This window comes from Phoca vitulina, unplaced genomic scaffold (genome assembly GCF_004348235.1).
Source record: "Phoca vitulina isolate PV1807 unplaced genomic scaffold, GSC_HSeal_1.0 scaffold54, whole genome shotgun sequence".
In the NCBI taxonomy this organism is placed as follows: Eukaryota; Metazoa; Chordata; class Mammalia; order Carnivora; family Phocidae; genus Phoca; species Phoca vitulina.
This window is the reverse complement of record NW_022589757.1, coordinates 4,679,656-4,707,055: the sequence shown is the minus strand read 5'-3', so window position 1 is coordinate 4,707,055 and position 27,400 is coordinate 4,679,656. Positions and strand designations below refer to the sequence as shown.

At 41.5% G+C, this 27,400-nt stretch overlaps 1 protein-coding gene across 3 annotated transcripts in view; it reads right to left on the bottom strand.

Annotated features, from left to right (window-relative positions):
- The window catches only part of PLD5 (phospholipase D family member 5), a 416,609-nt gene that overhangs the window by 121,916 nt on the left and 267,293 nt on the right, over positions 1-27,400 (bottom strand). For all 3 annotated transcript variants that reach the window (XM_032389318.1, XM_032389319.1, XM_032389320.1), the window contains one exon: positions 10,144-10,271. In XM_032389318.1, coding sequence (XP_032245209.1) covers positions 10,144-10,271 — 128 coding nt within the window. The remainder of the gene's footprint in view (positions 1-10,143; positions 10,272-27,400) is intronic.

Here is a 27,400-nt window from a genome sequence, read left to right as displayed (position 1 = left end):
TGGGAGGATGGGTTAGCCTGGTGATGGGTATTGAGGAGGGCACGTTCTGCATGGAGCACTGGGTGTTATGCACAAACAATGAATCATGGAACACTATATCTAAAACTAATGATGTAATGTACGGGGATTAACACAACAATAAAAAAATTAAAAAAAAAAAAAAACCTACTTATTCAGGAAGTACGGGCTGGAGGGACATAGGAGGGAAAATTTTGGAAATAAGTAAGTTTCACTTGGGAAAGCCCTACTAAGCCTCATCTTAGCAAAGGCAAACAGGAGAGGGTAAATAATGTTCTTATTTCTTCACCTAACTGCACAAATTGAGACTATTTTGTAACAGACAATAGGCTGGCTTTGTAAGAATGTCTCCCAAGGGAGACTAGGGAAGAGACTTCTTACTTATGCCTCCTTTGAACAATACCATCTGCCAAATTGGTACTTGAGAAATTGTAGAAAATAAGCATGACTCTGTCACTGAAGTTGTGGTCTGCTAATATGCGTCCTTTAAGAACCTGGGCCTCCCACTCACGCATTTATTTCAGAACGCATCTGCACTCAAAACTGACCTTTCTGAGCAGCCCCGATCATCTTCTAAATCAACACTGGGAGAATTAATCCTTTGTTTGCCTTCATTACGTGTTGCCTAAGGAATATTAATTATTCTCTGTTGCATTTCCACTTGAGTTGCCTTTTGCTTTGGTTCATTTTTATTTTGCTTCTGACATCTAGTTACCTGCATTACCAATGCGCCACTTCCCTAGGAGCTAAATGTGTCCTTAGAAACTCATAAATTCTGGGGAAGATGTAGGCGCAGGGCCAGCTCTGAATGGGGATGACAAGATGAGCTACAGAACAGAGACCTCCTCCTGCCCACGGCGCGCCCACCGGGTCTTCAAGATCTGCCTCCACCCTCTGTCCTTTTAACTGAAAGGAAAGGGGACAGAAGCCAGACCCAAAGACACATTAAGTGTTCTTTCTCATTCTTAATGTCAGGCCATAACCTTAACCTTACGGAGACTTCAAAAGAGTGACCCGGCTTGGTGAGCAAAGGGAGGGTGACTCTTGTCAATATCCCACCCAACGGTCATTGTCAGGAAATTGCAGCTACGGATGAGATCGGTAGCCTTTGGGTGATAAAGAACCATCACTATTAGATAAAAAGCATCAATATCAGCCAATCTCTTTGCCGTTTTTCCAAATGCCCCCTGGACATCAGAACTGCCCCTTTCTCCTATGTCCCCCATTTCTGTCAACAGGTTGGTCCTTCTCAAGTGGGCCCAGCTCCAGGTGCTGGAAACATGCCTGCTGTTCCTGCTGGCTCATTCCTTATGGCCCGTCAGTCACTACGACGCATCTTTGCCAGGTCTCTTCGTTCCATTTCCTTCTAGCTCTCACAGTCACTGTCTGTACTAGTCTGAGCGCTCTAGAGAAACAGAACCAATAAGAGATATATATACACTTATATACACACACACACACAGAGATTTATTTTCAGGAGTTGGCTTGCGATTGCAGGGGATGGCGAATCCGACATCCACAGGGCAGGCTGGCAGGCTGTCTATGTTGTCGTCTTGGAACCAAAGTCCTTTCTTCTGGAAACCTCAGTCTTTGCTCTTAAGATCTGCAATTGGTTGGATGAGGCTGACCCTCAGTATGGAGAGTAATCTACTTTGCTCAAGTCTATGGATTTAAACATTAATTGTACCTCAAAAGTACCTTCACAGCAACATCTGGACTGTTTGACGAAACAACTGGGCATCAAGTTGACACAACTGACCTTCCCCCATCATTACCCAATCCTGTCTCTTCTCTCTTTCATCTTGGCCACAGACTCTCTGACTCCCTGCTCTCCTCACCCCTCAACCCATGGCTTTTGTGGAGATTTCTTCCAGAGCTGCCAGGTCCTGGCCCTGATCACGATCCTCAGTGTGTCCTGTAGCCTGCAGGACTCCATCCACACACCCCCATGCTGGGCACGTGCAGGCCTTCCCGGGCTTATCCATGTCTTTCCTAGCTTTGTGTCCAAGGGCTCTGCAACTGGAACATGCTGGTCCAGCAAGAAATTGATCACAGACCTTCTGACACACCACACTTGCTCCCAGCTCTGTGTCTTTGCCCTGAACCCATCCCTTTCTTTCCTCAGCTCAACTACCACTTCAGGCTCAGATCAAATCCGAACATCTCACGGTGGTCGTCACCGTTTACTCTGTGGGGATTTTCTGCTTCCTGAGTCCCCAGGGTTTGTGGCATCTGGCCGTGGAATGCAGAGGACCCCGACTTAGCGGGACCCCACGCTTGGTGTAATTACTCTGTTCTCTACATCTTGAGGTTCTTGCTCATTTTTTAACAAGAGGCCCCCCATTTTCCTTTGGCACTGGGTCCCACAAATTATGCTGTTGGCCCCACTTGGCAAATACCCTGGGTGGTCATATTCGCTTGAAGACTGCTTAAGTATTTTGCTTTTCAAACTGGATTATAGACTTTTTGCAGGTTTATATGATTAGTGCAGTTCTCTGAATAGACGTGCAACAACTCTGTTGATTATCTTTCCCACACGTAAGCCCTGGTTTGCCAATTGTCCAGTCGTGCTGTTGCTAAGGAGACAGAACCCAACAATTACCAGCTCTGGAATCACATACATTTCTTAAGGTAGCACATGTGCTAAAAAGAACGTTTGCCTGAGAGTCCTAAAACCTGACATAAGGGATGAGGGGTCGTGGGCAAGTGACTAGCACCTACCCTCCCCAACCCAGCCCTTCACCTCAGTGTTCTCATCTGTGAAGGGGGTACATCAGAAGGTCTGTGATCAATTTCTTGCTTTATTATTTTTTTAATTTAATTTTATGTTAGTCACCATACAATACATCATTAGTTTTTTATGTAGTGATCCATGATTCACTTTTTTCGTATAACACCCAGTGCTCCATGCAGTACATGCCCTCCTTAATACCCATCACCGGGCTAACCCATCCCCCCAACCCCTCCCCTTTAAAACCCTCAGTTTGTTTCTCAGAGCCCATAGTTTCTCATGGTTCATCTCTCCCTCCGATTTCCCCCCCTTCATTTTTCCCTTCCTTCTCCTAATGTCCTCCATGCTATTCCCTATGCTCCACAAATAAGTGAAACCATATGATAATTGACTTTCTCTGCTTGACTTATTTCACTTAGCATAATCTCCTCCAGTCCCATCCATGTTGATGTAAAAGTTGGGTATTCATCCTTTCTGATGGCTGAGTAATATTCCATTGTATATCTGGACCACATCTTCTTTATCAATTCATCTGTTGAAGGGCATCTTGGCTCTTTCCACAGTTTGGCTATTGCGGACATTGCTGCTATGAACATTGGGGTGCATATAGCCCTTCTTTTCACTACATCTGTGTCTTTGGGGTAAATACCCAGTAGTGCAATTGCTTTAGAACAGCATTTGTGGAAATACGGAGGCTTCAAGGAATATTTGATCCATAAAATTAAGTGGAAAGCAGTTCATGGCCAAATGGGTTTGATGAATGTCCATCCTCTCTCACCCTCTTAGAGATTCCCAGAGCACGTTAGCATACGAATGGCTCTGAGGAGTCCCACAGTAAGGAAACCGATTTAAATGAAACTCATAGTTTCTCCCTGTTAGAGTCTACCTCTCAGTGAATAGCATTTCCTTAGACACATCTTGGGAAACACTAGACTGATTCTTCTCTGAGCTAATTTCCAGTTCCAAGATTAACAGCTTCAGTGATTCTGGATTCGAGGCAGAGCCTGGGCCTGGTCTGCTCTCCCACCTGAGCTCCGGGACAGGGATAGGTCTGGGCACGCTGCACCCACCACCCCCGGGTGGGTCACTGAGGGTCTCATAGCCAGCATGGTCACGGTCATGGGGTTCGTGCACCCCACGAGAGCCGGCCTGGTCAACGTACTTCTATTTAAGTCTTTTCAGAACAAGGGTGGACTAAGGTTAAAATACATATTAACAGAGTTTAAACAGACCTATTCCTGTTTGCTCTAATTATATTTGCAAATATATTTTTTAAAGATTTTATTTATTGGGGCACCTGGGTGTTGGTTAAGCGACTGCCTTTGGTTAAGGCAGTTGGTTAAGCGACTGCCTTTGACTTGGGTCATGATCCCAGGGTCCTGGGATTAAGCCCCACATCGGGCTCCTTGCTCAGCAGGGGTCTGCTTCTCCCTCACCCTCTGCCTGCCGCTATACCACTTGCTTGTGCTCTCTCTCTTTCTCTTTATTTATGAGAGAGAGCACAAGCAGGTGGGGGAGCAGCAGGCAGAGGGAGAGGGAGAAGCAGACTCCCCACTGAGCAAGGAGCCCAAATTGGGACTCAAGCCCAGGACCGGGGGATCATGACCTGAGCCAAAGGCAGATGCTTAACCGACTGAGCCACCCAGGAGCCCTATATTTGCAAATATTGTTTAAAAATATGCCCCCCCCCTCCAGAGTTGTCGGATTCTTGTGACCAAAGAACCTATTGAACCCTGCTTTGAACTCCAGGTTAGTATTCCTTTAAGAGGGTATGTTCTAAAAATTATAAAAGTAACTTTTTCTACAAACGTGGTTTTCACGTTTTCCTTCCCAGCTTCTCCTCCCTCAGCATCACATCTCCGGAGCCCCATGTCGTTTGAAGGCTACTGTGCCCTTTTCTTTCTACTCCACACACTGCTTAGTCTTTTGTTTGCTTTGTTAGTGCTGGATTTGGTGTTTCCTCCGTGGTGGTGGTTTTAGGTTCTCCTGAGACTCACAAATCCAGACCACTGTGTCGAAAAGCCCGTGGTGCTGTTCTCTTTCCTCCCACAGGATTCCCTGTGGTGGTGGATTCTAGGGGAGCACCCCGAACCTCCGGAGGAGATGAATAGAGAAGCATACATATCGACTCCCTAGTCTTTGAATTCCAACCCAGAGGTTAAGAGAGTTTTCAGAACTCGGGTACCAAGCAATATCTGTCCATCTGTGGCCATTGTGTCTTCGTGGGTGAGCGGCCAGAAAGACGTGAGTGAATGAAGGGTTTCTTCATGAACAGTGTTGTTATCTCTTCTTAAAGAAAAGAGCAAGTGAGATGAAATCTATAGCTTAGCATCACAGCGAGTGCATGGAAGAAAATGATTTTTCATAAACGTGATGTATTTTTTTTTTTAATTATTAGCAGTGAAATAAGAGTGAGGGATTTAGAGAAAGATTGCCTGGATATGAATTCTGGCTTTACTACTTCCTGGAAGGTGACCTTGGGTAAATCACTTATTTGTGCCTCAGTTTCTGCCTTTGTAAAATAAAGCAATAATAGTATTATTTGCAATGAAGGGTTATTGTGAAAAGTAAGTTCATATTCTTTAAAAGCTCAGAAGAATGCCTAGTACAGAGAAAAACCTCAATACACTGATGTTTTTATTATTAGTATCATTCTTTCTCCTACTTACCATACACTGAAGGTAATAATGGGTAACAATAATCTGATTGCAGTAGAAAACTTCACAAAACATAAAATTGATGAAATAGGTTGAATTTGACACTTGGAAAATGTATTATAATTCTTCCCATAATTGTCTGCCTTGCACACAACTCGGCTCAAATGAAAATCTGCTCTAATGCACGGGTCCTGCTGAGCAGGGTTTTATGCCACACTGAGGTAGACCAAGAAAAATCCCACACAAGTCAAACGCAGTTGAGAGGAGAACTAATTCAAGGTGGATGATTAAGTGCAGTAGTGTGATCCCAAGTACTGAGCGCTATGGGGAAGTGTGGACAAGGTAGGAGACAGAGCTTGTGTGTCAGCGTGAAGAGGAAAGAGAGAGGGGGTGGGTGTTGAAAGAGAAGTCTCCAGTTCTATTAGCAGCTGACACACAGATGCAGGGGAGCAGAGGGGATGCTGAATGCTCTTGCAGAAGAGTTTTTAACCCCGTCCCCTCCCCAGCTCTGTCTCCTCTCCACCCCCATCAAAGAATAGAGTTTCTTCTGAGAGGAAAATGGGAAAGATTGTTAAGAAAAGAGGAATGGGATTTATTTTAATTTTTAAGTGTTTTGTTTGGCAGGAAATGGCAACCCTGTGTCGATGCCCACCTGCATCCCAAATTGCTAGGAACGCAATGAAAGATACAGACTCCACCAACTTGACCGTCCATCTAAAGAATAGGAGACTCATCTCCAAATGCCTAATTCCTACACAGGTTAGAGAGTGTTTTATTATGTTACAAGAGAGATGAGCAGCAGAATACGATCTGTTCTGTTTTTATTTTTCCAATATTATTTTCATTTGGAAGATGGCAATCACAGGCACCCTTAAGTTGCCATGACAACTGAAGAAGCCATATGAAGCTATTAGCACAGTGTCTAGCACACGTACAGTAGCCTTTTGGAAAAAATGACACCAGGATTTCTTCCACTCACCTCCTCCCAATTCCCTGATCCCCATGGAGCTTGACCTGTTATTAAATTTATAACCAACAGAAGAATGCAGATTTCTGCAGAAGTCCATGTGACCTGAAATCACCAATGGCTTAAACATTTGTCACCAATGTATACATTTTATTCCAGCCTTTTCTCCAGCCTACCCAAGGGTACTCTCCTCCAAGGGCTGTTTCCATGGACAACTGGCGAGCATGACCCTTCACCTGCCCTCTCTCTATGGGCACGTTTGGAATTGTTAAAAAGGAGGCAGCAGGCCCAAAATGGAGTCACTTATGTTAAACCCATGTTAGCAAACTAAGACTTAATATCAAACCTAATTGCAGTTTCAACCACCCTGGAATGTAACGTTTAACCGGTTACCAAGGAATTACCTAGTCTGCACTCAGTGAAATAATCCACCAGATAGATCTCTCCTGTTTCCCTTAGGAAGGTGACCTTGCCTACAACAATTCATTCTTTGCCCATAATTACCTTTTCCGCCCCCTTTCCACCTTTAAAAACCTCTTCTTTTCTACAGCCTGGCAGACCTCCTTTCTATTGCTAGGTGGGATGCTGCCCAATTCGTGAATTGTTGAATAAAACCAATTTGATCTTTGAATGTACTTGATTGAATTTCTGTTATTTAATAGAGTGCTGACCACTTTTTCATGGCTTCCCCTCTTAATTTATGATAGATCACAAAATACGTTTATTTTTTAATCCTGCATTACACTTACTCCATACTTAAGAAGCATCATGATATCCATTTACATTTTCAAAAGTAAACTTTGCTGCTATATCTGGGCTGGTCTTTTGAAGGAGAGAAATCTCAGGAATCCACTGTTTATTCTCCCTCTCATTACATGGCTTATGAGCTGAGAACAAACTAGCCATGGGACGAGGTTGGAGGGCCAGATCTGAAGGCCCAGCTGACACAATGGCATAATGGAGAGGTGGTAATTCTCTTTGCTGAGAAGGACACTAAATGAATTGCAAAGAGCTGGTTGATCCTTAGCAAAGGAGCTTGACTAGCTGTGAAACAGAGAGCCGGGTCCTGGCACTTCCCCACTTTGCCCTCTGACTCGTGGGCAACTCTGGCCTTCTGTGTAGGTGAAGGGAAGCTAGCTACCACTTCAGAATGTGTAAGCAAGCAGAGATCTGAGATGGTTTCGATCTTCTCTTGACCCACAGGAAGTAACTTGCAGCCCCTCCTTCATCTGTGTTTACCATGTTTAAAGCGGGGAAAATGTCACAGTTCACAATGAGGATCCATGTCTAAATGACGACAGAGGTAAAAAGTGAACATTTAAAAGATCAACCTACTTTCCTACAAAACAAACAGCAAAAATCAGAGACAAAGGAGTAAGCCTCAAGCAGGGAAGCCAACACATAAATATTTTATGTCCATCTGCCTAAGGAAATTATAGAGATAATTTGCTCAAAAATTTGGAGAAAAATATCATTAAACCTCAATAATTCAAACCCCATTCAAATGGAGTTCACAGAACTTTAAACCCTATCAGTTAATATCAGTTAATGACAAAGGAAATACAATTTGGTGGTGGGGAAGCGCATTCTCTTAAAAAAAAAAAAAAAAGCAGGCGCCTGGGTGGCTCAGTCATTAAGCGTCTGCCTTCAGCTCAGGTCATGATCCTGGAGTTCCGGGATCGAGTCCCACATTGGGCTCCCTGCTCAGCAGGGAGTCTGCTTCTCCCTCTGACCCTCTTCCCTCTCATGCTCTCTATCTCTCATTCTCTCTCTCTCAAATAAATAAATAAATAAATAAAATCTTTAAAAAAAAAAAAAAGCAAATGATTCTTAAGCTAAAAACCACTTAGCAGCAGAATTTACATGTAATCAATATTGTTACAAAACCAATTTTATCTATTTATTATAAAAGGCTCAGCAGAAAATTTCTGGGCAAAAGATGCTTATTGATTAGCAAAAGATGAATTCAGATATTTCTATAAGTTAGACTATAATACTGTCTTTGCCTTAATTCTTGTTTCTGAGGTAAGCCAAAGTTGCTATAATCCATATTTTTTATTTTATTTTAATTAATTAATTAATTATTTTTTTAGAGACAGAGAGTGTGTGCGCACACACACAGGAGGTAAGGGGTAGGGACAGAGGGAGAGAGAATCCCAAGCAGGTTCCACCCTCAGCATCGAGCCTGACGCAGGGCTGGATCTCATGACCCTGAGATCACGACCTGAGCCAATATCAAGAGTGGGACCCTTAACCAACTGAGCCACCCAGGTGTCCCTAATCCATATTTTTTCTATCCATGTTTGAAGGGTCATCAGACACGAGATATACTAAATCAAAATTTATACATATCAGAATTATTACTGAAAGGAATTGGCTTTAAAAATTTAATACTGAAATTCAATTCTGGGCGCAGGTCTACTTATCTTTGAAACAGAGACAAGAATACTTTTTCCATCACAGGATCACTGTGAGGCTTAAATTAAATAATCCACTTAAATGGCCTAGAACAGCACCTGGTGTGCAATATTTGCTAGTTATTATTGTCACGATTGTTAATCGATACTATTATTTTGCTCGGAATCATTTTTATATCAGTAGAAAAACACCTTCAAATTCCTGAGCAAATATAAAATAAAGGATGTTTTGTCAACCTTGGATGGTGACTTCTCCCAAAACTGATTGGGAAACTTTCTTCAGTGTCCCTTCTTCCTAGGGTGAGACTGTCTTCTTAGAAACAACAGTTGTTTGAGCTTTGGTCCTGGATGACCCTGACTATCCTTTAAATACAAAACTAGGAAAAAACACCTTAGATCAGTTGTACTTTGGCTCTACATTGTCTGTCTCCTGGAGAGGGAAGTATTAAAATTTTATTTTAGTATTTAGTTTGCCCATTGTCTATTTCGTTTACAGCTGCCGGAACAGAAAAGTGGAAGAACAGAATTTGCATGCATGGAAGGTGGCATTTTAAAAAGAAAAATAGGACAATAGTGGAAATTGGGAGGCAAATGGTGAATCAGCTGGAAGCCGACAGTACAAATATCATGTTACTCTCTCTCAGATTTATCTTATGTAGTAGTGTCTTTCTTTACGGGTTATAGCCCTTGTGTTTGTCTACACATCCATGCTTTCAAGAGTTCAGCCAAAAGCGTGTATGGGCCGTGTAGCATGTGTCGTTGACCCGCCCATCCTCCTATGCACCCAAGGATCGAGAACTTCCAGCCACCAGTTGACTAGTGGGAAGAAGGTGATTTGCCATCCTCTATGGATCACCCTGACACAATAAATACCTGAAGATTACAGATGTTCAAGTGCATCTTCAAGGTATTTGAAGTGAATTATTTGCAAAGAGGAGGCAACACCGTCATGTGAAGATTTATTCAAGGAATAACACAAATGATTACTCTTCTAAAACATACGATCTACACTGGATTTATGTTTTCCTCTGTCTCATAGATTATGTGATCTCACGCTGAACAGTTAGGTTTGGATAATATAAACTACATACCAACCTGCTCTACAGAATCTGGGGGTAGAATCGGAATTACAAGAGCACCGCAACTATGGCAGCATTTGGGGGAAGACGATTCTGTCAAGGAAAGGGCTCTCATTTTATATTAAACAGAGGTGAGCCTATTAAAACTACACAAGTAAAAGTAATGCTGTAGGTTTTATTTCCCACAGCCACGGTAGAGCGGCCCACATGCTTTATGGAGCTGGGAGCTTTGATGCCAACGTAACTCTGAATTTATGTAATGTGGAAAGATTACCTGTCCCAGGGATTGCCAGTCCAAGCCAGCACTGCCGATGTAGACATGCTGCTTGTCCACGATCCAGAAGGAGGACTGTAGCCGGCCCTTGTTGTAGGCGGTCATGTTCATGTAGGTCACCTCCGCTCCTGGGGAGTTCAAGGAGATCCTGGTCAGCCTCAGTGTCAAGGCCTTGAACTTGCAACCAGACATCTACCAGCAACAATACTCATGATTTGCAATGATCGCAATTGGCATTCAGGGCGGCCAAATATTTATATTAGTTTGGTGCACAGAAGGCCCTCAAGGAGTTACTTTGTTCTCAAAAGAAAACAAAAGGAAAATGAGAACAAGAATTACAGGGACACCTGCGCACAAGAGGTGAGAACATGGCCTCTCCAGTCAGATGTGATTCAAATCACAGCTTCATCATTTACCACCCAGATGGTGAGATTCGTGCACCAAGCTCTTTTAGTTTTGGAGTAATTTTCAAACAAATTTGCAAACAATAAAAGGATCATCCTGTTTAGTAATACAGCTCTCCTCAGCAAGCAATTGGCTTTCTTACACTTTCCTATATGTTATTTTCACCCTTGACCCTGTAGTTGCTTTTCCTTCTTCATTTTCCCTCTTTGTGACTTAATTTGGACTTGGCCTCCCCCTGGCCTTTCTTTATCTGACGGTTCTTAATTTAAGCAACAATCATTCAGGCCTTACAAAAATCAACTGTCATGCTGTTACCTATTGCTGCCTCAGGACTATGCATTTACAACTTCCCAAAAAGAGCATATAGTCCACTGAATGCAATTAAATCTATTTATTTGTTGTTTTTTTATTTGAGCGTAGTTGACACAATGTCAGTTTCAGGTGTACAACCCCGTGACTCAACAAATCTATGCATGATGCCCTGCTCCCCACCAGCTGCCACCATGCAGCGCTGTTCCAGCACCACTGACTATTCCCTATGCCGCGCATTTTATCCCCGTGACTTAGTCGTTCCGTAACTGGAAGCCCGAATGAAATCAAATGTAAATAAATGCAATCCAATTTAAATGGATTTTTTTTTTTTTTTTTAAGAGAGGGAGAGAAGCGGTGGGAAGGGGCAGAGGGAGCGGGAGAGGGAGAGAATCTTAAGCAGGCTCCACGCCTAGCATGGAGCCCAATGCGGGGCTCGATCTCACAACCCTGAGACCACGACCTGAGCCAAAATCAAGAGTCAGACACTTCACCAACTGAGCCACCCAGGTGCCCCTTAAAGAAATTCTACATTTCCACTTCTTTAAAAGAACAGACCTCTATGCATATTTTTAATGAAGCAAGCTACTTTGTTTTCAGATATTGAATATAATGAAGCGGATATATTCTGGTGGCTTACTTCATCGTCAGAATCTTCATTAGCAGAGGAAGATGTGACATCATATGCATAAAGATGTATCCAGAATACCAGAAAGGAAGGGTGATGTATACTATGAGCTTAACCTGTTACTCTCGGGAAAAGGAAGGTAAAGTTTGCACCTGGCCCCGCCGCAGGGGGCTGGTGACGGAGGCTGTGGGGCAGGAGCGGGACGGAGGGGAAGCGGGCATGCGGGCAGACTGCCTCAGCCTCCAGCCATGCAGGCATAGTCTCATCCAAGGCATGGTTACAGGCCCCAGAGGAGGAGAAGCTGGGGAGAGCAGGGTCTGAATGTCCACAGCGGGTGGTTGCCATGGCAATTATGGAGAGACCCACAGCTGCACAGATGCTGTGGTACCCCCGGGGCCCCCAAAGACACAGCTGCCAGTGCTCCTGAGTGGATGGAGAGCAGCATGTGCGGGATCAGTTTCCCATGGCTGCTCTAACAAAGTATCACAAACTGAATGGCTTAAAACGAGAGAAGCCGATTGTCTCTCAATCGCGGAGGTTGGAAGTCCAGAATCAAGGTGTTGGCAGGGCCATACTTGCCCCGAAATCTGCAGGGGAGACTCCCTCCTGTCTCTCCCCAGCTTCTGGTCAATCTCTGTTGTACCCTGGTTGCCACCTGCCACCCCTGTTGTCCCATGGAGACTTCCCCCCGTCTCTGTTTTTTCCTGTGCTTACAAGGACACTAGTCCTGTTGGATTAAGGGCCCACCTCACTCCCGTGCACCCTCATCTTAACTAATTATATCTCCAAAAACCCTGTTTCCAAATAAGGTCACATTCTGAGGTTCTAGGGGTTAGGCCTTCAGCACGTCTTTTTTGGGGGATACAATTCAATCCACAGCAGAGCTGGAAGCCACGTTCACTGGCTGTGCCCTTCAGCCCACCAGGCTGAGCAGCACTGAAGGAAGCATCTTCTCATCTCTAGAAGGAAGAGAATGAAGGTGACCTCGGTGTGTGCCTCAGATTCTACTTACAGCAGGTGTCTTGGGGTAAGCCTTCACCTGCCTTCACATTCTCACTAGAAACAACTTTATGCCTCTGTGACATTGGCTGGCTCTCACCTCCTGGCCTGGGACACTGCCTGAAACTTGACCCACGACCAGTTGCTACTTGTCATTGGACTGTTTTAGTTCTTAGATCCCTATCTGTTCTCATTCGGGGCTGCTGCAGCCCCAGCCCACTGGTCAAGTTCAGGCACACAAATAAAGTGTAATGTTTAAAGATTTTATGTATTTATTTGAGAGAGACACAGAGATAACAAAAGAGATAGCAAGAGAGAGAGAGAGAGAGAGCACAAGTGGGGAGGAGAGGGAGAAGCAGGCTGCCCGCTGAGCAGGGAGCTCATCGCAGGGCTCCATCCTAGGACCCAGGATCATGACCTGAGCCGAAGGCAGACATTTAACCGACTGAGCCACCCAGGCGCCCCTAAAGTGTAATATTTAAAACGACTGGGATTGTTGGGGCATCTGGGTGCCTCAGTCAGTTAAGCGACCAACTCTTAGGTTTGGCTCTGGTCATGACCCCAGGATCGTGAGATTGAGCCCTGCATCGGGCATCGGGCTCCCTGCTGGGCATGGATCCTGCTTAGGATTCTCTCTCTCTCCCTCTCCCTCTGCGTCTACCCCCCACTCTCCCTCTTTAAAAAAAAAAAAAAAAAAGACTAGGATTGTTCAGATGATAAGAGAACACTGAGTATCTGAAAGGTGAGGAGGGGGAGTTCCCATCGCTGTATCAGGGGACTCCAAGTGAAGGCCAAAGGCATGAAAGACAAGAATGGCTTCACAGTTATGCCTGGGGCCAGGGCCACCTGTGGGAAGGCCTGCTGAGCTATGTGCAGAGATTAAGCAACATGTAGTAACAGTAACAACCCTTCACTCAACACCATGTGTGCCCAGCATCAACACAGCTGTGCTACAGCAATCCCACAGGGGATGTTGTATTTTCCCCATTTCAACATACAAACTACTGGACGTGGTGTCATCAATCAACTGAAAATATTTGATGATACAGCTGGAAAAATGTTTGCCTGCATATGGTTTGTGGAATATCCCCACTTTCCCATTAAGAATGATCTGTCTGTTTTTCTATCAATCTATCCTCCATCTATCTCTGAAGATGCTTTTATCTTAATTTATACCTAACAGATATATAGTCAGAGCCAACATGTCCCTGTTTATTACATGCATATTATTCAATAGTTAGCTTAAAATAATTTCTTTTACATGCCCTTAAAAATATCTTAATTCACTGGTTACAGAGATTATCCTCATCCTACTGTCTTTTTTTAAAATTTTATTTTATTATGTTATGTTAATCACCATATATTACATCATTAGTTTTTGATGTAGTGTTCCATGATTCATTGTTTGCATATAACACCCAGTGCTCCATTCAATACCTGCCCTCTTTAATACCCATCACCAGGCTAACCCATCCCCCCAGCCCCCTCCCCTCTAAAACCCTGTTTGTTTCTCAGAGTCCATAGTCACACATGGTTTCTCTCCCCCTCCGATTTCCCCCCCTTCATTTTTCCCTTCCTACTATCTTCTTTTTTTTTTTTTTTTTTTTAACATATAATGTATTATTTGTTTCAGAGGTACAGGTCTATGATTCAACAGTCTTACACAATTCACAGTGCTTGCCATAGCACATACCCTCCCCCATGTCTACCACCCAGCCACCCCATCCCTCCCATCTCCCACCACTCCAGCAACCCTCAGTTTATTTCCTGAGATTAAGAACTCCTCATATCAGTGAGATCATATGATATATGTCTTTCTCTGATTGACTTATTTCGCTTAGCATAATACCCTCTAGTTCCATCCCTGTTGTTGCAAATGGCAAGATTTCGGTTTTTTTGATGGCTGCATAATATTCCATTGTATTTATATGCCACATCTTCTCTAATCTGTTGATGGACATCTTGGCTCTTTCCATAGTTTGGCTACTGTGGACATTGCTGCTATAAACATCAGGGTGCACGTACCCCTTCGGATCACTACATTTGTATCTTTGGGGTAAATACCCAGTAGTGCAATTGCTGGGTTGTATGGTAGCTCTATTTTCAACTTTTTGAGAAACCTCCATACTGTTTTCCAGAGTGGCTGCACCAGCTTGCATTCCCACCAACAGTGTAGGAGGGTTCCCCTTTCTCTACATCCCCGCCAACATCTGTCGTTTCCTGACTTGTTAATTTTAGCCATTCTGACTGGTGTGAGGTGGTATCTCATTGAGGTTTTGATTTGGATTTCCCTGATGCCGAGCGATGTTGAGTACTTTTTCATGTGTCTGTTGGCCATTTGGATGTCTTCTTTGGAAAAATGTCTGTTCATGTCTTCTGCCCATTTCTTGATTGGATTCTTTGTTCTTTGGGTGTTGAGTTTAAGAAGTTCTTTATAGATTTTGGATACTAGCCCTTTATCTGATATGTCATTTGCAAATATCTTCTCCCATTCTGTCGGTTGTCTTTCGGTTTTGTTGACTGTTTCCTTTGCTGTGCAAAAGCTTTTTATCTTGATGAAGTCCCAATAGTTCATTTTTGCCCTTGCTTCCCTTGCCTTTGGCGATGTTTCTAGGAAGAAGTTGCTGTGGCTGAGGTCGAAGAGGTTGCTGCCTGTGTTCTCCTCTATGATTTTGAGGGACTCCTGTCTCACATTTAGGTCTTTCAACCATTTTGAGTCTATTTTTGTGTGTGGTGTAAGGAAATGGTCCAGTTTAATTCTTCTGCATGTGGCTGTCCATTTTCCCAACACCATTTGTTGAAGAGACTTGTCTTTTTTCCACTGGACATTATTTCCTGCTTTGTCGAAGACTAGTTGACCATAGAGTTGAGGGTCCCTTTCTGGGCTCTCTATTCTGTCCCAATGATCGATGTGTCTGTTTTTGTGCCAGTACCATACTGTCTTGATGATTAGAGCTTTGTAATAGAACTTGAAGTCCGGAATTGTGATGCCACCAGCTTTGCTTTTCTTTTTCAACATTTCTCTGGCTATTCGGGATCTTTTCTGGTTCCATACAAATTTTAGGATTATTTGTTCCATTTCTTTGAAAAAAGTGGATGTTATTTTGATAGGGATTGTATTAAATGTGTAGATTGCTCTAGGTAGCATTGACATCTTCACAATATTTGTTCTTCCAATCCATGAGCATGGAATGTTTCTCCATTTCTTTGTGTCTTCCTCAATTTCTTTCATGAGTATTTTATAGTTTTCTGAGTACAGATCCTTTGCCTCTTTGGTTAGATTTATTCCTAGGTATCTTATGGTTCTGGGTGCAATTGTAAATGGGATCGACTCCTTAATTTCTCTTTCTTCTGTCTTGTTGTCGGTGTATAGGAATGCCACTGATTTCTGTGCATTGATTTTATATCCTGCCACTTGACTGAATTCCTGTATGAGTTCTAGCAGTTTTGGGGTGGAGTCTTTGGGGTTTTCCACATAAAGTATCATATCATCTGCAAAGAGTGGGAGATTGACTTCTTCTTTGCCAATTAGGATGCCTTTTACTTCTTTTTGTTGTCTGATTGCTGTGGCTAGGACTTCTAGTACTATGTTGAATAGCAGTGGTGATAGCAGACATCCCTGCCGTGTTCCTGACCTTAGGGGGAAAGCTCTCAGTTTTTCCCTATTGAGAATGATATTCATTGTGGGTTTTTCATAGATGGCTTTTATGATATTGAGGTATGTACCTTCTATCCCTATACTCTGAAGCATTTTGATCAAGAAAGGATGCTGTACTTTGTCAAATGCTTTTTCTGTCATCTATTGAGAGGATCATATGGTTCTTGTTCTTTCTTTTATTAATATATTGTATCAGATTGATTGATTTGTGGATGTTGAACCAACCTTGCAGCCCAGGGATAAATCCCACTTGGTCGTGGTGAATAATCCTTTTAATTACTGTTGGATCCTATTGGCTAGTATTTTGATGAGAATTTTTACATCCATGTTCATCAGGGATATTGGTCTGTAATTCTCCTTTTTGATGGGGTCTTTGTCTGATTTTGGGATCAAGGTATTGCTGGCCTCATAAAATGAGTATGGAAGTTTTCCTTCCATTTCTATTTTTTGGAACAGTTTCAGAAGAATAGGTATTAATTCTTCTTTAAATGTTTGGTAGAATTCCCCATATGATCCCTGGGCCCTTGTTTGTTGGGAGATTTTTGATGACTGCTTCAATTTCCTTAGTGGTAATAGGTCTGTTCAGGTTTTCTATTTCTTCCTGGTTCAGTGTTGGTAGTTTATACGTCTCTAGGAATGCATCCATTTCTTCCAGATTATCTAATTTGCTGGCATAGAGTTGCTCATAATATGTTCTTATAATTGTTTGTATTTCTTTGGTGTTGGTTGTGATCTCTCCTCTTTCATTCATGATTTTATTTATTTGGGTCCTTTTTCTTTTCTTTTTGATATGTCTGGCCAGGGGTTTATCAATCTTATTAATTCTTTCAAATAACCAGCTCCTAGTTTCGTTGATCTGTTCTACTGTTCTTTTGTTTTCTATTTCATTGATTTCTGCTCTGATCTTTATTATTTCTCTTCTCCTGCTGGGTTTAGGCTTTATTTGCTGTTCTTTCTCAAGCTCCTTTAGGTGTAGGTTTAGGTTGTGTATTTGAGACCTTTCTTATTTCTTGAGAAAGGCTTGGATTGCTATATACTTTCCTCTTAGGACTGCCTTTGCTGTATCCCAAAGATTTTGAACAGTTGTGTTTTCATTTTCATTGGTTTCCATGCAGTTTTTAAAATTCTTCTTTAATTTCCTGGTTGACCCATTCATTCTTTAGTAGGATGCTCTTTGGCCTCCATGTATTTGAGTTCTTTCCAACTTTCATCTTGTGATTGAGTTCTAGTTTCAAAGCATTGTGGTCCGAAAATATGCAGGGAATGATCCCAAACTTTTGGTACTGGTTGAGACCTGATTTGTGACCTAGGATGTGATCTATTCTGGAGAATGTTCTATGGGCACCAGAGAAGAATGTGTATTCTGTTGCTTTGGGATGGAATGTTCTGAATATATCTGTGAAGTCCATTTGGTCCAGTGTGTCATTTAAAGTCTTTATTTCCTTGTTGATCTTTTGCTTAGATGATCTGTCCATTTCAGTGAGGGGGGTGTTAAAGTCCCCCACTATTATTGTATTGTTGTCGATGTGTTTCTTTGCTTCTGTTATTAATTTCCTTATATAATTGGCTGCTCCCGTGTTAGGGGCATAGATATTTACAATTGTTAGATCTTCTTGTTGGATAGACCCTTTAAGTAGAATATAGTGTCCTTCCTCATCTCTTATTTTAGTCCTTGGTTTAAAATCTAATTTGTCTGATATAAGGATTGCCACCCTAGCTTCCTTCTGGTGTCCATTAGCATGGTAAATGGTTTTCCACCCTCTCACTTTCAACCTGGAGGTATCTTTGGGTCTAAAATGAGTCTCTTACAGACAGCATATCAATGGGTCTTGTTTTTTTAATCCAATCTGATACCCTGTGTCTTTTGATTGGGGCATTTAGCCCATTTTCATTCAGCATAACTATTGAAAGATATGAATTTAGTGCCATTGTATTGCCTGTCAGGTGACTGTTACTGTATATTGTCTCTGTTCCTTTCTGGTCTATGTTGCTTTTAGGCTCTCTCTTTGCCTTTCAATATTTCTTGTAGGGCTGGTTTCGTGTTTGCAAAATTCTTTAGTTTTTGTTTGTCCTGGAAGATTTTTATCTCTCCTTCTATTTTCAATGACAGCCTAGCTGGATATAGTACTCTGGACTCCATATTTTTCTCATTTAGTGTCCTGAATATATCATGCCAGTCCTTTCTGGCCTGCCAGGTCTCTGTGGATAGGTCTGTTGCCAATCTAATGTTTCTACCATTGTAGGTTACAGACCTCTTGTTCTGAGCTGCTTTCAGGATTTTCTCTTTGTTTCTGAGACTCGTAAGTTTTACTATTAGATGTCGGGGTGTTGATCTATTTTTATTGATTTTGAGGGGGGTTCTCTGTGCCTCCTGGATTTTGATGCCTGTTTCCTTCCCCAAATTAGGGAAGTTCTCTGCTATAATTTGCTCCAGTATACCTTCTGCCCCTCTCTCTCTTTCTTCTTCTTCTGGTTTCCCAATTATTCTAATGTTGTTTCATCTTATGGTATCGCTTATCTCTCGAATCCTGCCCTCGTGATCCAGTAGTTGTTTATCTCTCTTTTTCTCAGCTTCTTTATTTTCCATCATTTGGTCTTCTATATCACTGATTCTCTCTTCTGCCTCATTTATCCTATCAGTTAGAGCTTCCATTTTTGATTGCACCTCATTAATAGCCTTTTTGATTTGGACTTGGTTAGATTTTAGTTCTTTCATTTTCTCCAGAAAGGGTTTCTCTAGTATTTTCCATGCTTTTTTCAAGTCCAGCTAGTATCTTTATAATCGTCATTTTGAACTGTAGTTCTGACATCTTTCTAATGTCCATATTGATTGGGTCTCTGGCAGTCGGTACTGCCTCCTGTTCTTTTTGTTGAGGTGATTTTTTTCATCTTGTCATTTTGTCCAGAGGAGAATAGATGAATGAGAGAACAAAATGCTAACAGGGTAACAACGACCCCAGAAAAATATACACTAAACAAATCAGAAGAGACCTGAAACCGGGGGAAAAGAAAGGGAAAGAAAGAAAAAAGGAAAAGAAAAAGATTTTTTAAAAAGAATATGATCAAATATGATCAGGCTGGTGCATAGATCAGTGCCACACACTAGATTTTGGGTGTATTTTTGTCTGTTAGAAGAAAGTGCCTCCCAAAATTTTAAAGAAAGAAACACTTATACATGTACAAAAATAAGGGTAAATATGATGAAGGGATGGAATATGACTATAAAGATGAAAATTATAAAAGATTTTATAAAAGAAATTGATAAGAAGTTGGTTGAAAAAAGAAATTAAAAAAAAGAAAGGAGAGAATGAGGTCAGGCAGGAGACTAGAACAAAGCCATACACTAGAGATTTAGGGTATATTTTGGTCTGTTAGAATAAACTGTATCCCAAAATTTTAAAGAGAGAACAACTTATATGTATACTAAAAATATGGTTAACTACTATGAAGGGACAGAGTATGACTCTAAAAATGAAAAATAGAAAAGAATTTTTAAAAAAGGGATTGATAAGATGTTGGTTGAAAAAGGGAAAAAGAAAAATTGAAAAAAAATAGAAAAAGAAAAAAAAGAAAATTAAAAAAATTAACTTTGAAAGGCTAAAGAATCATGGGAAAAAAGCCATGAATTCTATGTGCAGTATTCCCCTAGTGCTGGAGTTCTGCCGTTCTCAGTGATTGGTAAACTTGGTCTTGGCTAGCTGTTCTTGCTGATCTTCTGGGGGAGGGGCCTGTTGCTGTGGTTCCCAAATGTCTTTGCCATAGGCGGAATTGCCCTGCCCTTGCCGGGTCTGGGCTAAGTCATCTGCTCGGGTTTGCTCTCAGGAGCTTTTGTTCCCTGCAAGCTTTCCAAATGGCTTTGGAGGATGAGAGTGTGAAAATGGCGGCCTCCCTATCTCCACCCCAGAGGTGCCGAGAACTCAGGGCCCCACTCCTCAGTGCGCCCCCAGAGAAAAGCAGTCAGTCACTCCCGTCTCCCTGGTCTCTGGCTGCACTCCGTGCTCACCCGGCCTGTGACCGAACGTTTCTGTCTCTGGCACCTGACCCCATATGGACTCTCCAAATCCAGCAGATCCCTGCGGTGCACTCCTGCACTGCTCCTCCTGGGGGAGGAAGGTGAGTCTCCCCAGATCTGCCACCTGTTGGGACCCTGCTGGAGGAGCAGGGGCCCGACTGTGCCCCAGATCACGGTTTATGGCAACCCGGAGCTGAGAGCCTGCGCCTCGGCTCCGTCTCTGCAGCCGGCTTTCCCGCTCCGATACCTGGGAGCTCTGCTGCACTCAGGCACCCGGTCTTTCTGTGACCCCGAGGGTCCTGAGACCACACTGTCCCGTGAGGGTTCCACCCTCCACTTAGCCACCGGAGTGACGTCCCTCAGTGGAGCAGACTTCTAAAATTTCCGATTTTGTGCTCCGCTGCTCTATCACTTGCCAGAAGTGGCCGATGGAGGCTCCCTCCCCCCACGGTCTATCCTCCCGAATATCACCTCGGATTCACTTCTCCGCACGTCCTACCTTCCAGAAAGTGGTCACTTTTCTGTTCAGAGAGTTGTTGCTAATCTTTTCTTCGATCTCCTGTTGAGTTTGTGGGTGTTCAGAATGGTTTGATCCCTATCCAGCTGAATTCCTGGGACTAGACGAAATCCAGATCTCCTACTCCTCCGCCATCTTGCTTCTCCTCCCATCCTACTGTCTTTTTATACGTATTAGAGAGATATGGTTAAAATCCAGCATTTCCTGACTATAAAAACTTCTGAATCTCTGAAGTTTTTAATGTACGACTTGTGCAGTAGCAGTATTATGTGCACAAACTAAATTTGAGTTTATTCCCTAGTGCTATGTTAGGGAATTCTAATTCTACAGATTAAATTTAATTTAATTCTAATTTTAAAGATTTATTTATTTATTTGAGAGAGAGAGAGAGTGAGTGCTCAAGTGGGGGAAGGGGCAGAAGGATAGAATTGTCAAGCAGTCAAGCAGACTCCCCTCTGAGCACAGAGCCAAATGTGGGGTCCACGATCCATGAAATCATGACCTGAGCTGAAACCAAGGGTCTGACACTCAACCAACTCAACCACCCAGTGCCCTTTTGCTAGAATAACTGGCAATGATGGTCACATACATTTTTAGGAAGCTGCCCTTTAAATATTACAGACTTACAAGATCACAAAATATCTTTAAAAGCTGGCCTTGCTCAAATAAATATATCTTTTTCAACAGCGTTGAAAATGTAATGAGATAAGTTTGATTAACCAATTTTTGCTTTCCTAGATTTGATTTTCAACAGGGCAAACTATTCCTTCAGCCTGTTTGTAGCCCATGACCCACTGTGCAGAGGCCCCAGGATGCCAAAGATACGCTCATCACAGGAACTGTGGCCCACCAGGGCCACTGGCTGATGGCAGTGGTTGGTGGGGAGTCTGAATCTCTGGAGACCTTCCCATTTCAGTCCCATCATCTATTTGTTTAACTGATGGTTAACAGGAGCTATTAGCAATTCCAAATAGTGTTTCTTGATGCCCAAAATGCTGAATCAAGAATATGTACTTGTTTTTATAGTTGCTTATAAAATACTTTCATGATATCTAAGAGGTCCAATTAAGTCTTTAAAAAACCTACCAAAATTCTACCATGGTGGTGGTAGGCCAGGTCCTAATTGGTTGCACTGATCAAGATAAAGTGGCGTAGATAATCCCCATGTTTTATATCCTTCATGGAAAGTTGAACATTAAAAAACCAAGAAATCCCAAACCGCTAATTACAACTGCTTTAAGCTTTAACAGGGATGCTCTGTTGAAATTTAAGAGAATGCTCCTACTTTTAGGGAGGTTTGCTTCTTTACAATTTTACCAAAATTGTTATTCTTATGGTATTAGCCAGATAATATTGTGCTTTATTTTGTGCATAATTTCAATGAAGAAAACATGCCACTGAAATTTATTATTAGAGAAAATGAAAAGAGTGGCTAAAATGTATTAATTAAAAATTATTTGAAGTAAAAAGTATAATATCACAATGAATTGGAAATTAATGTTATTACTTTGGAGAATCAAGTTGACTGCATAAACATACATTTAAAAATGGGTGTATTCTCAAAAGTCTTCCTCTAAGAAAACTGGACAGCATTAAATTTGCTTATCATAGGTCTGTCCCATATCCCACTTAATGGAATGGATAACGATCTCACCTATAGCATTGTTCTTTTTCAGAGACCCTAATTTGCTTTATCATCAGATTTCAGAGTACCTCATTGTTCTTCATGTGTGATGTAGCTGTGGATGACAATACATGAGTGAACCTCAAAGTCATTGCTACCTTCCTACATTGCAGACCCCTGGGGACCATCCTTCCAACTGTGCCTACTACATGATTTTAAGGACATGACTGTGTTTGTAATTCTGCTTCATTATCATCAACTTAAAAATCTGTATACTCAAATTTTGGTGGGAAATAGTTTCACAAAGGGGTGCTAGGTGGCTCAGTCAATGGTTAAGTGACTGACAGTTGATTTTGGTTCAGGTCATGATCTCAGGGTCGTGAGATCAAGCCCCATGTCGGGCTCTGCGCTGGGCATGGAGACTGCTTGAGAGCCTCTCTCTCCCTTTCCTCTGCCCCACTTGCCAACCCACCACTCACATGCTCTTGCTCTCTCCCTCTCTAAAAAAAAATAGTTTCACAAATAATATTAGACGTTTGTTGAACAGTAGTTAATTCATCATCTCAGAATACTCATTCCAATCTAAAATTGCTAAAGAGTTATTTATCAGTTCTATTTGGAAGCTCCAGGGATGTGTTGCTCTCTCAGGATTAACATAAAACTAGTGTTCTTAAAATAGAATGCTAGGGCTTCTGGAGAGGTTTAGCCTTGGAATGTTCACATATGCTTACACATAAGGAAGATAACTCTAGGGGAAAATGAGCAATTTTAGAGGGCATCTGGTTGATGAATTCAATTTCTAATTCTACTGTATATAAGAAGAGTTAAATTCTACCTAGGCTTAGATTTATATAATCCAGATGTATTCCCATATACCTAGCAGTTTGCTCTCTTTTCGTCTATCTCATGGAAGGGGAAGAAAATCTTCACAGGATACTTTTGTTAGTTGATGTTAGATGTAGTTGAGATGTGCATCATTCCTTTCCAGCCAATACCCTCTTCTTAGAGTGCCAGATGCATCCACGGGATGCAGAATAAGATGGTCAAGGCACCATGTGGGCCTGTTTAGTCTCTATTTGGCCACAGCTAATTAGACCAAGTGTCGACACCTGACCTATGCTGAGCCAATACGATTTCCTCAATCTTGAGTCACAAAGTAAATTAATTAAAAGAAGCTGTGCTGGAGACTCACATGGAAGTTGCCATGACTGTCCAAGTCCACATGAATGAAGAGGAGAAGGCAAGCTTCAGGGAGAGAGCCAGAGATATGGAAGGAGAAAAACTGAAAAGACAACATTCCCCCTAGAGAGGGAAATGAAAATGAGTAGGTGGGAGAGGACAGTATCTGGCAGTCCCATGCCCCGGACCCAGCATCACTTTTTACCCTGAGCTCCTCTCAATCCTTAGAATAAATTCCTTGTTATTTAAGCTGGTTTTAGAAGGGTTCTGTTTCCCTACTAACTTATTCCTATAGTATTAATCAGATAAGATTGTACTTATTTTGTGCGTGCATAACTCTAGAAGTCTTGCACCCTTTACATGTGTATTTTTAATATTTGGCGAAAATATTCAGTTCTGGCCTAAAAGCCACGCAATTTTTAGCAAAAGCCAGTTGCCCAAGTTGCATGATTAAATGTTTCAAACTTTGAAGATTTAAAATAAACATCCTGTCAAAATACTCATCATAATGACACAAGAGGAAATATGCTAGTACATCATGGTTGAAAAGTGAAAAATAAAGTTCCACACTCTCCATGAATCATCATGATGAGGATCAAACAGAATCTATCTCCAAGTTTATTTCCAGAAAGTCACCTGCTACTCCCGCAGCTTCAGGAAATTTTATGATATAACTTTATGCACCCTCAAGAGAATATATGTAACTTATAAGTAAATTACGAAGCACCATATACAGATGGACACCTGTGAACCTTCCACTTTGCTACAAACCAGAGCATTACCCCTCTGATTAAAGCAGCACTTCCCAATCAGCAGTGATTCTCTTTCCCTGCCCTCAGGAACATGCAGCAATATCTGGAGGCATTTTTGGTTGTCACAATTAGCAAGAGAAGTGCTATCAGCATCCCGTGGGTAGAGTTCGGGGATGCTGAACATCCTGTAATACACGGGACAATCCACCAGGACAGAGACTTATCCTGCCCCAAACATCAATAGTCCTAAGGAGGAGAAATCCTGCATTAACATCAGTGTGTTTATGCTTGATACCACACCCCTGCCACTTTCCTCTGATGCAACAACCCTCCTGAAATTAGTGTTTACCACTGTTTCGTTCTTAAATATTTTATTGTATGTGTATGTATCCTTAATAGCATTATAAAAAGTGAGTTTATCACCAGCTTTGGAACAGACTATTAATGAGCCTCAAGTGTGTATCCAAAGGAAATGCACTAGTATCAATAATTATAGATTTCTGGAAAGTTTTGCAGATGTATCCTGAAAGCAAAATTTGTAGCAGAAATTTGTCTTATCGATCAAGCACTTTTGAATATATTACTTTGTGTGAGCAATGAAAAAGGTCATAGTTAGCCCATTTTGGGGAGCTTTAATAAAACCAGCGCAGTTTAATCAGTTTAATGAGCAACATTTTGGAATCCATTGGGCTTAAAAGCTACAGGGAACACCAGGGAGTAAAAATCAGCTGTCATGACATATGCTCTGCTCTCAGATCATTCAGTGAGTGATGTTCAGAGAAATTGTAAGATAATCAGTTACATGCTCTGCTTGTAGAAAAAGTGAATCTTCAGTGCATGTTTCATTTTTAGTTCTAACATCTCTATTCAAATATTGTCAAAACCATGTTGTAGAATTTTTCATAGGTTGCCTTTGATACTTTGCTTTTTTAGTCCACAGGTTCGGACTCAACAGGGAAATTTCTATGTGTTGTCTCTTCCCTCCCCATATTTTTCTTATATTTAGAATATTCTGCTTCCAGGGAAATTCTGTACTTTGATTATTGCCTTATAGTCCAACAGGCAAGCTATCTATAGGAATGGTTGATTTAAAGAACCATTAGGCTTAAAATTAAAAATTATGCTTAAAAATAAAACTTGCTTAAATTATACTTCCTCGATTATGCATAAAAATGAAAAATTCCACACTAAAAACAGATAAGCAAACACATGATCTACAGTGGCTCATCACTTACACTAAAACATGGTTAAATCCTGGAGGTTGATATCCACAGCAAATGCTTTGGCTTCCTCTCTCTTACCCCTCCATGCTGAGTTCACATGACTATTTACATGGACACCAACATGGAGAGCAGGGAATGAGGGTCACTCCTGAGGCTTCTGTTTTAGTGCCAGTGCTCACCGGAAGGAGAAGACCCATTGGAGCTGTTGCTGTGCCAGGAAAGATGGTGGCCTGGTAGCTTTGGAGGAGATTTGCTTTCTTGGCAAAGCTCGAATCACTCTATTTACTTTATCTTGCTGTCCTAGTAGTGACAGAAGATCCAGAGCCCAATCGGTCAGGCTTCTGAGGTAACTAGCCTGCTTACGTTGAACATGGCACTTCATCTAACACAAGTTGGCAGCTTAGAGGAGGCATGTCAAGTAGAAAAAGCATATGGCTATCGTTGAGGCCGATCAAATGAAGAAACAGGGATTCTTAAAGACAATTGAGAAGAGATTTCAAAAGAATAATCCAAGAACAAGAAAATGTTCTTAGAAATTAAAAAGATCTAAAATACGAATTTCAGGAAGGCAATGTAATACGGGATTGGCAAAGCTGAAAACTGAAACAGTGATCTACAAGTTGAAATGCAGTAGCTTACAACACAGAATGAACCTAAAACTGAAATGATCACTGAAAAGTTGATGCATGAAGGATATATTGCAGGAGCTAATATCTCAAAGTCTCAGAAGGGAGGAAAAGGGATGTCTCTGAAAGTAGAAAAAAAGCATCATAAATGTGAGCAGAAAAAGTATGAAGGTAGAGGATTTGCAGAGAGAACCAAAATCAGACAGGAAGAAGTTATACATTAGATTACGAAGCAAAATTTCCAAGAACTGAAGCACATATATTTTGTTTTATTTATTTATTTTCAAAGGGCATACATTTCTAAATGATGAAAGCCTATCTAGTCCCTGGGTGAGAAATAAAAACAACCCAAACACACATCAAAACTTTTCAGAACCTTGGAAATAAACAAGATCCTAAAAGCTTTCAGAGAAAGTAAACTTATAGAAATAACATACAAAGATTAGAAAATATGATTTATACCAGATATTTTAACAGTAACAATGAAGGCTAGGAAATAGTCTGAGGGGAAATACATTCATATATTTGACGAAGACTGGAGAATCGCCTCCACCATAATGAGGAAAAGAAAAAAGGAAAATAAATGTAGATGACCCTGCATAAGACAGAAGCAAACTAAATTCCCAGCAGGATGATGAGGATGAGTCTCTGTGCAACAAACTCAGAGAGGCTGGGGAACAGTTTCCAGGCTGGAATGTGAGGGAGGGATCCATGTAGGGTATCTCTAAGAAATAATAAATAAGATGGACAGAATACCTGATGTGTCAGACTGTGGTAAGGTTATATGTTAGAGTGTTTTGAGATGATTTAATATGAGGTCCATAGAATCATGAACTAAAATGGAAAAAAAAAATGATTGCCACAAGAGGAAATGTGATTGTTGTACATAGCTCAGTTGCTAGTAATACTCAGTGTAAACAGTAAATACTGATTTAACAACAACAACAAAAGATGATAGACCTCTACTGGGAGGCTCAGGAGAGAGGAAGTACATGTTTGTAGTGGGGAGGGAATGGTAGAGAGGGGAAGGAGTGACAGGAGAGAGGTAATGAATGCTTCATATTCTACAACAGTAATTAAACAGGTAATATTTGAAACAAAAAAATTAAGAAATAGCAATGTAAATAGGCTACATTAAAAAATGAAAGTAATACTAGAAGATACAGATAAAAGTAAGAAAGATGGCTCCCTCCGGGAAGTAAGAATTGGAAGTAGGTTGACACAGCTCAGGGAACTCTTTTCTTTAATACAAACATTTTGGTCATTTTTTGTTTTGTATTTTTCTGTATTACTTTGATCAATATATAAATAAAAAGGATATGTAG